This window comes from Chrysochloris asiatica, unplaced genomic scaffold (assembly GCF_000296735.1).
Source record: "Chrysochloris asiatica unplaced genomic scaffold, ChrAsi1.0 scaffold00416, whole genome shotgun sequence".
Lineage (NCBI taxonomy): Eukaryota > Metazoa > Chordata > Mammalia > Afrosoricida > Chrysochloridae > Chrysochloris > Chrysochloris asiatica.
Window position 1 is genome coordinate 24,414 of NW_006408934.1, and position 15,511 is coordinate 39,924.

The following is a 15,511-nucleotide window of genomic DNA, read 5'->3' on the forward strand; positions in this document are numbered from 1 at the left end:
TGGGAGAAAGATGATGCTTTCTGCTCCCGTAAAGATTTACAGAAACCCTAAGCAGGGTCACTATGAGTCGGAATCGACTCCACAGCACATGACAACAACAACAAAAACAACTATACACACACACACAAACATATTTTTTTGTTAAGGACTTCTTTTCTAGGCCTTTTTCTTTTCCATTTAAATTTGCTGATGGATAACCTTAAGTAGTTATTCAGTTTCAGGAGCTGAGTTGTTCTTTCAGTGTTCTGTCACTTTAGTAGCTCAGGCTTTATAAGGATTTGGAAGTCATACTGATCCACTACTTGTAATGAACATAGTTGATAGCTGAAAAATTTATTATTAGTCAAATAAATTTAGCTTACATAATGGGTTTAATGTAAAGAAAGAAAAGAAATCTAGATAGGTTTCTTTAGGATCAGATATATATGAGGCAATTAAAATTAATGGTTATTCTTACAAAATTATATTTTTTATTTCATTCTGATTATGTGCTATTAAAAACCCAAAATGAGAGACTATTCATGAGTCATAAAATAGAACCTTTTTGTGAGATAGAGTATCCCAGTCCTTAGAAATCCTGCTACATACTCTCTGATATACCTGGGGCATAAGACTCATATGTGGACCAAATGAGAGAAGATACATAGAGCACATAATAGGAATTAAACATACAAAGAACTGAAACTTTGCAGCGAGGAAGGACTTGAGAAAAAGAGACAAGGCATTAGTTGGCAATGACCTTATTTGCATAATGGGGTTGTGATCAATTTTTATCTTCTTTTTGCAGTATTTCCAAAAATTTCTATTATGGATATTTATTACTTTATAATGGAACACTGAATGTTTTAGAATTAAGAAAGGTGTGTGACAAGGTTGTATTCTTTCACCATACTTATTCAGCCTGTATGCTGAGCAAATAATCTGAGAAGTGGGTTCTATGAAGAAAAACATAGCATCAGGATTGGAGGAAGACTCATTAACAACCTGCAATATGCAGATGGTACAGCCTTGCTTGCTGAAAGTGAAGAGGGCTTAAAACATTTACTGATGAAGATCAAAGAGCACAGTCTTCAGTATGGATTATATCTCAATGTCAAGAAAACAAAAATCCTCACCAATGGACCATTAAACAACATTCTTATCAATGGAGAAAAGATTGAAGTTGTCAAGGACTGCATTCTTCTTGGATCAACTATCAACACTCAGGGAAGCAGCAGTCAAGAGATCAAACGACATATTGCATTAGGCAAATCTGCTGCACAAGACCTTTTTAAAGTGTTGAAGAGCAAAGATGTCAATTTGAGGACTAAGGTGCACCTGATCCAAGCCATGGTGTTTTCAATAACCTCATATGGATGCGAAAGCTGGACAGTGAATAAGGAAGACAGTAGAAGAATTGATGCCTTTGAGTTATGGTGTTGGAGGAGAATATTGAAAGTGCCAATGGCTGCCGAAAAAACCAATAGATCCATTTTGGAAGAAGTGCAGCCAGAGTCCTCCTTGGAGGCCAGGATGGCCAAACTTCATCTCTCATATTTTGGACATGTTGTCAGGAGGAACCAGTCACTGGAGAAGGGATATCATGTTTGGTAAGGTGGATGGTCAGAGAAAAAGAGGAAGACCCCCAATGAGATGGACTGGCCAAGTGGCAGCATCGATAGACTCAAGCATGGCAACTATTGTGAGGTTGACCCAGGATCGGGCAGTGTTTCGTTTTGCAGTGCATAAAGTCACTATGGGTTCATACTGACTCAATGGCACTTAACAACAACAACAACAATGGAAGAAAAACATGGAAAAACATATAAAAAATCTGACTTGTTTACTGCCATTGAGTGGATTCTGACTCATCGCAGCCCCATATAGGATTTTCAATCACTGACCTTGCAGTTAGTGCTCCAGTGCTTTTCCTATAGTGCCTCACCAGGACTCAAAATATGACTTAGTTCTCTTTTTCATCTCGTCTCCTTTAGTGACCATTCTGCATTTTTTGACTTTTATATTCCTGATGACAATAAAATATATATAAAATTAATTCTTAACCATTGAGCACATTGTTTATATTTTTTACCCAATTGTAATAAGGAAGACCGTAGAAGAATTGATGCCTTTGAGTTATGGTGTTGGAAGAGAACATTGAAAGTGCCATGGGCTGCCAAAAGAACCAATAGATCTGTTTTGGAAGAAGTGCAGCCAGAGTGCTCCTTAGAGGCCAAGATGGTCAACCTTCGTCTCTCATACTTCGGACATACTGTCAGGAGGGACCAGTCACTGGAGAGAGATATCATGTTTGGTAAGTTGAAGGGTTAGAGAAAAAGAGGAAGACCCCCAACGAGATGGACTGGTCAAGTGGCAGCATGTATGGGCTCAAGCATGGCAAAGTAGTGAAGTTGGCCCCGGATCGGCAGTGTTTCATTCTGCTGTGCATAAGCCACTCTGGGTTGGTACTGACTTGATGGTACATGACAACAACAACAAGGAAGACAGGATTCCTGTCTGGTAAAACACTGGACTGCAAGGTCATTTTGAACTGCAAGATCAACTGTTCAAACACACCAGTCTCTCCTCAGAATCCCTATACAGGGTCTCAATGAGTCAGAACCGACTCCATGGCACTTAACAATAACATGGAAGACAAGTTAATACCACTATTATTAAAGTTTATACACCAACCACTAAAACCAGTGATGATGAAATTGAAGAATTGAGGAAGTTCAAGCTCACCAGCTCCTCCTCAGAAATCCTATACAGGGTCTCTATGGGTCGGAACCAACTCAACAGCACTTAACAAATAACAACAATAACTGATGAAGATCAAAGACCACAACCATCAGTATTGATTGCCCTTCAGTGTAAGGAATGCAAAAATTCTCACCACTGATCCAATAAGTAACATCAATATAAATGGAGAAAAGATTGAATTTGTCTAATACTTCATTTTGCTCACATCAACCGTCAACACTCATGGAAGCAGCAGTAAAGAAATCAAAGGATGGATTGTATTAGGCAAATCTGCTGCACAAAACCTCTTTAAAGTGCTCAAGAGCAAAGATGTCAGTTTGAGGACTATGGTGCACCTGATTCAAGCTGTGGTATTTTTACTAATCTTATATGTGTGTGAAAGTTGGAAAGTGAATAATGAATACTGTAGAAAAATTGATGCACTTGAGTTATGGTGTTGATAATGAATATTGAAAGTACCACAGACTTCCAAAAGAACAAGCAAATCTGTCTTGGAAGAAGTACAACATTATGTGAGGATGATGAGACTTTGTCTGTTGTTCTTTGGACATGTTGTCAGGAGGGATCAGTCCCTGGAGAAGACATCATTCTTGGACAAGTGGAGGGTCATTGAAAAAGAGAAAAAAACCCAAGCAGATGAATTGTTACCTGGCTGCAACAATATTCTCAAGCAAAACAGTTGTGCTTGAGGACCAGACAGTGTTTTATTCTGTCGGGAATAGGATCACTGTGTCTTAGAACCGACTGACAACACATAACAGCAACAATATCAACAATTATTTCCAATTGCCTAGTTTTTCCAATTTCCGTTGTCTACTGGAATTCCACCTTTAATGCTTTCATCCGTAATAATGTAACTCTTTTAAATGATTTGTTGCCCTCTACTTCCTCCTTATCTAACTTCAATCTTTTAGGAAATTACAGTATTATGTATGCACAAGTAAAACTCTTGGGCATGCCCCACAAACATTTTTGAATTCACAAATAGTATATGTTTTAAATTTAGGAATACATTTATACATGAATTATCAATATATATTTTACTAACAGAGTCTAAAATATTTGCAAATTACTGCTAGAGTAAAAATTGTATGGCTTTTGGTGTAATCTACATATCCTGGGTTCATAGTTCAGTAATGCCACTTATTAATTTAACAGTCTCATGTGGTTTTTTTCCCTCATTTTCTGTGAAATCTTACATATTATATACTTTTGAATATATTAATTTCTGTAGTCTGTGAAAATAATATTTTTATGATGCATTTTTTAAAACTACAGAGAAGTAAAGCTTTTTATAGTGCTTATACAGTAATTGCATTTTTTTCCTCTTATAGGAATGGGAGCTTTGTACAGCATACTTAAGCATAAGAGAATATTTTTCAACACTATTTAAAGCAATGTTTCTCAAATTGTTTTGGCTGGTACACATAAGAAGTATCTTCTATATTGCAATCTCAACCATATATAACACACACACTAACACACACACTTATCTATGTATGAAAGAAGGGGCAATGTGATGTGTTTTGAATTTTTTTCTGTTTTATTTAATATAAAAACTCTTCTCAGTTGATTTCATGAACCACGTAAGGGACATAACCTATAATTTTCAAAGCACTACTCAAAAGGACATAGAACCAAACTGCATTCATTGTTGGTCATTATATGTAATGTAGAGATGATATATTAGCCTTTTGACTGAACTTGTGATTCAACTCTGATATAAATATTTTAAACTTATTTCAAAAGAACATAATATCAGGTGAGTTGGACATTGTTTTACCAAAAGTAAGTATAATGATGAATTAGTTTACTTCTTATGGTTTAGAAACATTTCTTTATGTAACACCAGAAATGCTTTCTTCTTTCTCTTTTGACAGATCGGCTATTTGGTCTTCTTACGACTTTTTATATTTTGCTTTCATGGTTGCTTAGCAGATTTTAAAGAGCATTTACTTAGGCTTCGACCATATTTACAAGGTAGACTATCCATTATTCACTAAATTTATAAATGATTTATGTTATAGTCATGTTCTCAGAAACTCATACTTGCATTTTAAAGACTGTAAATTATATTTTATTTTTTATGAAAGATTATAGCTGCGAGTTGAAAAGTACAGTTTCTAGGCCAAATAACTGTGTACTTATATAGCTGTGTGGCCTTTTCTGTGACTCAGTTTCATCACCTGTAATAGTATCCGTCTCACTGCTGCTGAAAAGTTAAGTTCATGTTGCAATAAGTTAGCACTAGTGGCCGTTACCACCACTCATCTTTCAGTTTGTCACACTGTGAGTGCTTGAGTGTTTCAGTGATGATGGTAACTATGCCATTGGTAATTTGAATGCCAGAAGGGTCACCCATGGTGGACAGGTATCCATCAAGCTTCTAGAGTTAGACAGACTTGGAAGGGGAGGTGGACTATTTCTGAATTATAAGCCACTGAAAACCTAATGAATAGCAGTGAAACACTGTCAGCACCATAATGTTGAATAATGAAATATGATGGATAGCACCAGAATATTGTCAGATACAGTGCTGGAAAGATGAGTCCCTCAGGTTTAAAGGTGCTCAGAATATGACTGGGGAAGAGCTGCCTCCTTAAAGTACAGTTGACTGTGATGACATGAATGGAATAAAGTTTAGGGACCTTCATTGCTGATGGGGCATAACTCAAAACAAAGAGAAACAGCTGTAAACATTCAATAATAATTGGAACATGGAATGCACAAAGTATGAATTGGAAGTTGTCAAAAATGAAATGGAATGCATAAACATCATGAGCTGAAATGAACTGGTATTAGCCAGTTTGAGTCTGATAATCATATGGCTTACTATGCCAGAAGTAGCAAATTGAAGAGGGATGGCATCACATTCATTATTAAAACGAAAATTTCAAGACCTATCTTTGAGTACAATGCTGTCTGTGATAGGATAATATCGATACACCTACAAGGAAGGCCTAGTATGGCACTATAGGATGAACACTGGACCTCAGGGTCGCTTTGAACCACAAGGTCTGTGCTTCAAATTTAACAGCAGCTCTTTGGAAACCGTATACATGGTTCCTATGAGTCAGAACCAACTCAACTTCACTGAACTACAACAGTGCAAGGAAGACCAGCTATTACCACTACTGTTCAAATTTATGCACCAAAGAAGGAAATGAAGAAGAAGGAACAGTATTTGGAAGTTGTAGCCTTGGCGATAAAAATGATGCTGAAGATCACATGACAGAATTTTGTAAGACCAATGTCCTCTTCATTGCAAAAAATTTTTTTTTCAAACAGTATGAAAGATGATTATACACATGAGCTTCCCCAGATGGAATACACAGAAATCAAATTGACTACAACTGTGGAAAGAGATGGTGGAAATAAATGCTGTATATCATCAGCCAAAACCAGGCCAGGTATAAACTGTTGAACAGACCATCAATTGCTCATAGGCAATTTCAGGCTGAAGATGAAGAAAATTTAAACAAGTCCATGTGATCCAAAATATAACCATGAACATCCCTGACATGAATTTAGAGATCATCCGTAAATTCAAAAGATTTTATGCACTAGACACTAATGATCACAAACAAGTTGTGGAATGACATCAAGAACACCATACAAGAATAAAACCAAAGTTAATTAAAAAGACAAGCAAGAAAGAAAAGGACAAATTAGAAACCAGAAGAGTTTCTGATATTTGCTCCAGCTTAGAGATGCAAAAGAGAATGGAAGAAATGAGGAATTGAAAGAGCTAAACAGAAAATTTTAAAGGGAAGCTTGAGAAGACAGTCAATTATAATGAAATGTATAAAGATTTGGAGTTAGAAAACAAAAAAAGGAGGCATACACCCAGCGTTTCTCAAGGAGAAAGAACCAAAGAAACAATTCAAACCTCAACTTGCAATACTGGAGCATTCAGTGGGCAAAATATTGAATGATGCAGAAAGCACAAAAAGAAGATGGAAAAAATACCCAGTCATGTAGCCAAAAGAAATGGCTGATGTTCTGTAGGATTTAAGGAAAGTGTGTGAAGCCCACTTGGCTGCAGTTCTCTAAACCAAGGAAGACGTTGGAGAGAGCTACAAGGAAGACCTTGCTAGCCACTGGCAATGGGCCAAGAGCACACGGACATGTATAGCAGAAAAATAAGTCAGTTAAGAAAATTACCTTAGTATGTTACTATTGTAGCATGTAGTTCTTGATCCACGTCTTTATAATTATCCTGGAAATTGTGTTCCCTATCTACAAAACCAATCTTTACACGTACTAATTTCCAACATATTATTCTCACTGTATGATGTCAATAGTATTGTGATATAGCTAAAGGTCTTGAGAATCATTTAATTAAAGATGTGTGATTTGCCCTCTCCCTCATAACTAAGAAGTTATGTATTTAAATTGAATCTGTAAGACATTAAATCACTCTCGACTGACCACCTTGAGTTTCCTGTCACTTTAATCTTCAGTCTGCCTCCTGGAACCCATTCGTGCAAGGCTGGCCCCTGTAATGTTCAACCATTTTAAGAGATAACATATGATCAAAAGCCAAGCCACCACTCATCTGTCAGTTTGTTGTACTTTGGTCGCTAGTGTGTTGCTGTGATTCTGGAAACTATGCCACGGGTATTTTAAATAACAGTAGGGTACCAATGGTGGACAGGTTTCAGCTGAACTACCAGACAAAGACAGACTAGGAAGAAGGATAGACAGACTAGTCACTCAAAACCTTATGAATAGCACCAGGTTATTGAATATTGAAACATGATGAAGAGCACCAGAATACTGTCAGATATAGTGCTGGAAGATGCATTCCTCAGGTTGGAAGACATTCAAAATGTGACTGGGGAAGAGCTGTCTTCTGACTTGACCGAGATAATGCGAATGACGTAAAGCCCTCTGGACCCTCATTTGCTGATGGAGCACAACTCAAAATGGAGAAACAGCTGTAAACTTCCATTAATAATCGGAACATGTAATGTATGAAGTATGATTCTAGGAAAATTGGAAATTGTGAAACATGAAATGGAATGCATAAACATCAATATACTAGGCATTAATGAGCTGAAATGGACTGATATTTACCATTTTGAATCTGAAAATCACATAGTTTGCTATGCTAGGAATTACAAGTTGAAAAGGAATTCACCATCAAAAGGGACATATCAAGATCAATCATGAAGTACAGCTCCATCTGTGATAGGATAGTATCTGCTGTTGTTGTTAGGTGCCATTGAATTGGTACCGACCCATAGTGACCTTATGCACAGCAAAATGAAACATTGCCTGATCCTGGGCCAACCTTACTACTGTTGCCACACTTGACAATATCTAGATGCCTACAAAGAAGACCAGTTAATACTACTATTATTCAAATTTATGCACCCACCACTAAAGCCAGTGGTGATGAAATTGAAGAATTCTACCAGCTTCTTCTGTGTGCAATTCATCAATCATGCAATCAAGATGTAAAGCTATATACTGGTGATTGGAATGCAAAGGTTGTAAACAAAGAGGAAGGGTCAGTAGTTTGAAAATATGGCCTTGGTGATAAAAATGATGCTGGAGATTACATGATAGAATTTTGCTGAAAGTGAAAAGGATTTAAAATACTTAGGGATGAAGATCAAAGAACACAGCCTTCAATATGGGTTGCACATCAATGTAAAGAAAACAAAATCCTCACTATTGGATCAATAAACAACATCCTTATAAATAGAGAAAATATTTAAGTTGCCATAGATTTCATTTTGCTAGAATCAACCATCAATACTCATGGAAGCAGCAGTTAAGAAATCAAACAACACATTGCAATAGGCAAATCTGCTGCACAAGACTTATTTAAAGTGTTGAAGAGCAAAGATGTCAGTTTGAGGACTAAGGTGTGCCTGACCCAAGCCATGGTATTTTCAATAACCTCATATGCATGTAAAAGTTGGATAGTGTATAAGGGAGACTGTGGAAGAATTGGTGCAGTTGAGTTATGGTGTTGGAGAAGAATATTGAAAATACCATTGACTGCCAAATGAACAAACAGATCTGTGTCGGAAAGGGTATAGCCAGTGTGCTTCTTGGAAGGCACAATGGCCAGACTTCATCTCTCATACTTTGAACATATTATCAGGGGTTACTAGTCACTGGAAAAAGAAAATCATGTCTCTCATTCTTTGGACATATTATCAAGAGGGATCAGTCCTTGAAGAAGGACATCATGCTGCCGAAAGTGGAGGCACAGCGAAAGAGGGAGACCCTAATGAGATGGATTGGCACAGTGGCATCAATTGTGAGGATGGCATAGGACCAAGTGGCTCTTTGTTCTGTTAGGGTTGCTATGTGTCAGAAATGACTCAACAGGACTTAACAACAACAACAGTGGCTATGGAGATGCTGGACTGGAGTAAAGGCTGTATGAATGCAGATAACTAGGTAGCTGTGGCAGTAGTATTGATAAACGAAGCTAACGGATGAGATAGTGCAGTTAAAATGTGATAGATTGAAATACTTTTGAAAAAGAAAAAAAAAAAAGACTGTACTAAGTGATCCATTGGATTAGGGTGTATATGAGCATAAAGGAAAATGAGGAGTTAAGGAGGAGCATAAGTTTATCTTGACTAACAAAATCTACTGCTGTTGAGTAGATTTGGACTTAAAGCAACCCTATGGAGCTCTGGTAGCATAGTTGTTAAGAATCAGGCTGCCACTCTCATGGTCAGTAGTTTGAAACTGCTAGCTGTTCCGTGGGAGAAAGATGAGGCTTTCTGCTCCTGTAAACATTTACAGCCTTGGAAACCTGTGAAGGGTCACCATGAGTTGGAACCAATTCACGGCACATAACAACAACAACAACATAGGGCAGAGTGTAACAGCCCCATAATGTTTCCAAGGTTAGCCATCTTTACAGAAGTTTTTCTTTTCTGATATATTTTTCTCTTGTAGATTGGTTGTGGGTTAATCTTCTGGTTAGCAGTCAAGTGCTTAATGACTGCATCACCAGGACTCCTATTGGAGTTAAGTGAACTTAAGTGAAATATGAGGGAGTAATGACATGTAAATCCAAGGAGGGGAAGTTCAAGAAGACTAAAATTATCAAGAACTGTACAAGTATTAAATAGTTGTGTTGTTAGCTGCTATGACTCATGGTGACCCCATGCACAGTATAAAGAAATGCTGCATGGTCCTGCACCATCCTTTTGATCTGTTGCAAATTGATCCTTAGAGTTTTTGTTGAGTGATTCTTGGAAGTATATTGACAGATCATTTTTCTAGTCTGTTGATTTTGAAGGGTCAAGGAAATTTTTTAGCATTATTGCAATATGCAAGACTACACTGACACATGAGTGGCAGCTACACATGAGGTACATTGGCTAGAAATCAAACTTGGGTGTCCCATAAGGAAGGTGGGAATTCCACCACAGAATTACTAGTTCCATGTTAAAAAATCCAGCTGTTTTCAAGTGGATGCTGAGTCATGACAACCCACTTGTGTAAGAGTGGAACTGTGTTCCACAGGATTTTTCAGCGTCTGATTTTTTCAGAAGTAGATACTCAGGCCTTTCTTCTGAAGAACCTCTTTGTAGATTCAAACTTCAGAGCATGTTCATGGTTTTCATTGCCCAGGGACGCCTCCGTTAAATAGTGAAAATCGGTGATGGAACATCTTAAAATTGGTGATTATTCTTTGCAATCAAAAAGTCATTGTTGATGTTTACAGAGAATTCCCAGTTAAGCGTTGGAAGAAAAATTCAGACTGGAGGACAGTGAAGAGTGAAGTGAAAATTTGTTGTTGTGTGCCATCAAGTAAATTCCAGATCATAGTGGCACTATATGACAGAGTAGAACTGCCCTATAGGCTTTCCTAGGCTGTAATATTTATGGGAGCAGATCATAAAGTCTTTTTTCCTAGGGCAATGTTTATACATTAGATAAGAGGTTACGAACTGGTTCAAAAAGCATAATTGCAAAGGGAAGGAAAAATATTAGTCAATCGTTTGGATTAAAAAGTAAGATGAAGAGAAGAAAAGATTAGTATGTTGCAGACTAAGGGAAGGAAAGTCAGTATACAGAAAAAGGAAGACTATTTGATGGTAAACATCATGGAGAAAGGAATAGGAGGTAATAGTAGAAGGGTTTTGGAGACTGATCAGTAAGTACCACTAGTGCAAGACTAAGAGGAGACTGTTGTTGTTGTTGTTAAGTGCCATTGAGACTGTAGACAGACCGAATAAGAATCCATGTCTATCATATAACACCTTACAACATTAGATGTAATGGCTCACTAAATACTTAGATGATGATAGTAAACCAGTTATGAAAAATCATTTTAATAAAATCTCCAGTTCTCATGTTAACTATTCTTTAAGAATATTCCCTAAGAGAACCAACATCTCTGTTTCATATAAGGATAATATTCCCAGATTCTGACCTCTCACCAAATACTGATAAGTAATGCCTAAGGCTATATGTCTATTTGCAGCAACTGTCTGTTTCTTGCCTGAGGCCACTAGCAGCTGCTATCTATCTATGTGGCCTCATCAGAATGGTCACTATGAGCTTTTCTACTAAGTATATGGACCGGAAATCAAAGGTTATGGGAAAGTTTATAGGAAGAACCGCACAAAGATGGTTTTGCTAAACATCATACAATCTTAAGTCGAGTGATGCTATTGTTGTCCATATTTAAATATATGCTTTAAAAATCAATAATATCTTAGGAAGAAAGGAAACTAGGAAAAGTTGGGTTAAAAACAATGATATTGATTTGTGTATAGAATAAGTAATTTCCAAGTATCCATTATGAATAAAGTATCTATTATAATTTGATTTATTTCCAGCTGGGAGCCTCCAAGCTTTGTTGAGCAGTAACTATACTTAATTGGGCATTCAACCATTATCCAATTGCTATCTGAATTAATATAAACTCTTATGGATCAATTATTTACATTGTAGTTTTCTACTACACCACCAGGGGTCATACATAACATTATAAATCTTTATAGATGAGGAAAATGTACAGCAATTTCAGAATCCAAGTATCGCATATAATTATAGCTTAGTAAATAATAGACAAATGAAGCACAATACAAAATACTAATGAAATATTTCTCAAAAATTATTTTTTCTTACAATAGCACTTTCTTTATCAGAAGATACATATTATAAGTATCCAAACATCTTTTCAAATGTGGCATTCATCCTGAAAACCTCAGAAATTATGTATGAAAGAGTACTATTTTCTGAATCAACTTTTAGTCATAAAGGAAACACAGAAGACGACGAAAATGTGTATTCCTACATAAAGGTAATATATTCTATGATATGGAGTCCTGGTATGACACTGTAGAATAAGCTCTGGACTGCTAACCACAAGACTGGTGGTTCAAATCCAATCAGCAGCTCATTGAAAACCCTATACAGGGTTGCTATGAGTCAGAATTGACTCACAGTACTTAAGAACAAAATAACAATGTGATTAAATAATTGTGCCTGTCAATCAGTAGACATTACTGTGGGCAGGAGGCAGTCTTGCAAAATGAGACTTATGGACATTTAGATGAATATGTATTTTTTTGTTTTGTATGTGTACATCAAAAATATTTTGCTTTGTTGATTTGTGAAAAATAAGAAGCCACAGGGAGGAAGCAGGATAATTGTTTTTTCAGGAAGGGGATTGTAATCATTTAGATGAAAGATTGTTTGAAAGTATAGTTTATGATTTTGTTTGTTAAAAAAAAAAGAAGAAGGAGCCTCAGCGGTACAATGGGTGAAGTATTGGGTTGCTAATCGCAAGTTCAGCCTTTCAAACCCACTAGCCACTCTACAGGAGAAAGAAGAAGCTGTATCCTCCTCTAAAGTTTTAGTATTGGGAACACTAGGGAGCAGTTTTACTCTGTCCTTGAGTTAGTATGAGTTGGAATCAACTCTATGACTGTGGGTTTGGGCATTTTGGGTTGTTGTTAGGGAAGCTTTGGTGGCTCTTTGGTTAAGACCTCCACTACTCATTGTAAGATCAGTGGTTGTAGCCCACCAGTTGCTCACAAGGAGAAAGATGGGCAGTCTGTTACTGTAAAGATTTAAAGCCTTGGATATCCTTTAGGCAGTTTAACTTTACAAGTTAAGTTACAAATTAAGTTGGAATTGACTGGACAGTAGGGACTTTTGTTTTTTGTTTTTGTTTGTGGTTAGCTGCCATCATATTGTACCCCAACTTATAGCAAACCTCACAAAGCAGGATTGGACACTATGAATCATGGGCTGATGTTTGGAAATAGATAGCCAGATAGTATTTAGTTTTTGTATGGAAGCTTTCATGAAACCTGTCCAACTTCACAACACTATACAAGTCTTCACTGAGAGAATGATTTAAGAATGAACTAATTTTTGTCACCTTTGTTGCACATACACAGCAAAATGAACTAGAAATGGTGTTGGGTTGTACTTTAGGTGCATTGATTGTGGCTCAAACTTACCACAAAACCTTCACTACTATCACAAAATAATGTTAGCATATGAAAATTCTTATTTTAATTTCTACCTCAGACACTAGTGATCAACTTTAGAGTAAAGCAGATCCTAGTGTGGTGCTGAAGGATAAGCACTGGACTGCTAACCACAAGGCTGGCAGTTCAAACCCACCAGTTGTCCTTTGGAAATCCTAAACAGGGTCACTGAGTCTAAACCAACTGGACAGCACTTAGCCACAACAAACAACATCTGTCTTAATCATATAATTCCGGACATGTAATATATTGTGTATTCTACAAACACAACTGAAATGAACTATTTGTGTATCTACCTATGAATCCCGGTGTGGCACTGTAGGATAAGCACTGGACTGCTAAGCTCAAGGTTGGTGGTTCAGTCCTACCAGCAGCTTCTCAGAAACCCTACACAGGGTCTCTAGGAGTCAGAACCAACTCAATGACACTTGACAACAGCAACATACCTCATGGCAGCATGGTGACTTTGTATAATAAACATTGGACTGTGAATCACATAGTTGGCAGTTTGAGCCCACCAGTCACTCTGTGAGAGAAAAATAAGACTTAGAGTTCCAGCAAAGATATACAAACTCAGGAGCTTTTACATAGGGTGGCTATGAATCAGAATTGGCATTAAAGCACTTAACAACAACACAACATACCTTATGGCTATCATTCCTTTGTCAGTTTGCCGTACTTTAGAGGCTGGTGTGTTACTGTAGTGCTGGAAGGTATACCATTGGTTTTTTGTTTTGTTTTGTTTGTTTTTTATACCGTTGGTTTTTAAATACCAGCAGAGGTACTTATGGTGGACAGGTTTCAGCAGAACTTCTAGACTAAGACAGACTAGGAAGAAGGAGAGGCAAAATACTTCTGAAGGATCTTTCTCTGAAAATCATATAAATTGAAGCTGAACATTATCTGTTATAATGTCAGAAGATGAGCCTCTCAATGGAAGTACCCAAAATATGATGGGAAGCGTTGCTTCCTCAAAGTAAAATTGATCATGATGATACAGATGAAGCAAAGCTTTTGAGACCTTCATTTGTTAATTGGGCACAATTCAAAATGAGACAAAACAGTGGGAACATCCATCAATAATTAGAACATGGAATATATGAAGTATAAATCTAAGAAAATTGGAAGCCCAAAATGAAATGAAACTCATAAAAATCAATATCCTAGGTATTAGTGAGCAGAAGGGGACTGTTATTGGCCATTGTGAATCAGACAATCATATGGCTTACTATACTGAGAATGTCAAACTGAAAAAGAATGGTGTCACATTCATAGTCAAAAAGAGCATTTCAAGTTATATCTTAAAGTACAATGTTATCTGTTAGAAAGTTTTCCATACTTTTCTATACTCTGGAATAACTTGAGTAGAGTTGATGAAAAAACAAACAACTTTTTGGTTACCTGGGGGCAGGGGGGAAAGGTGAGGATGAGGGGTGAGGAGGCAGAGGATGGTAGAGTATAGGGTAGGGGATAGACACATCATAGTTCAGGTGTTGGGAAGGGCAATACCCAAGAAAGGGGAAGGGGATGGAAGAACAAGGTAAATAGGGGAACCCTTAGGCAGCCTTGCATTGGCTTAATGAGACAGAGGCAAATAGTAATGTATGCTCAACCTTGAAACAACAGGGGTCTGTGATACAGGGATCAAGGCATAGTCTGAATAGGTAAAAGAGGAGAAATTATGTTAAAATATTTAGCTGTATTATGAATATTGGTTTCCCTTGCATACTACTGTAAAATAGACACTTTAGTGGGATATAAAGGAATAACTCTACCACTCGTCTATCAGTTTGTTGTACTGTGGTGGCTTGTGAGTTGCTTTGATTTTGAAAGCTATGCCACTGGTATTTGAAATACCAGCAGGGTCACTCATGGTTGATAAGTTTCAGATGAGCTTCCAGACAAAGACAGACTAAGAAGAAGGAGTGATGAAATACTTCCAAAATTTAGTCACTGAAAACCTTATGAATAGCAGATAAATACTGTCAGACATAGTGCCGGAAAATGAGCCCCTAAAGTTGGAAGGCAATGAAAATGCGACTGGGGAAGAGCTGCCTCCTCAGAGTAGAGTTGACTGTGAGGATGCAAATGGAGTAAAACCTGCAGGACCTTCATTTTCTGATGGGGCACTACTCAAAATGAAGAGAAAGTGCTGTAAACATCCATTGAAAATCAGAACATGTAATATACGAAGTGTATATCTGGGAAAATCGGAAGTTGTCAAAAATGAAATGGAACGCATAAACATTGATATCTTAGGCATTAGTGAGCTGAAATGC

The 15,511-nt window shown here is 37.1% G+C and overlaps 1 protein-coding gene across 1 annotated transcript in view; it reads left to right on the forward strand.

Annotated features, from left to right (window-relative positions):
- The window catches only part of TMEM232 (transmembrane protein 232), a gene marked incomplete at its 5' end in the record, with an annotated part of 464,990 nt that overhangs the window by 15,085 nt on the left and 434,394 nt on the right, over nucleotides 1-15,511 (forward strand). The window contains 2 exons of the mRNA XM_006876811.1: nucleotides 4,623-4,722; nucleotides 11,865-12,034. Coding sequence (XP_006876873.1) covers nucleotides 4,623-4,722; nucleotides 11,865-12,034 — 270 coding nt within the window. The remainder of the gene's footprint in view (nucleotides 1-4,622; nucleotides 4,723-11,864; nucleotides 12,035-15,511) is intronic.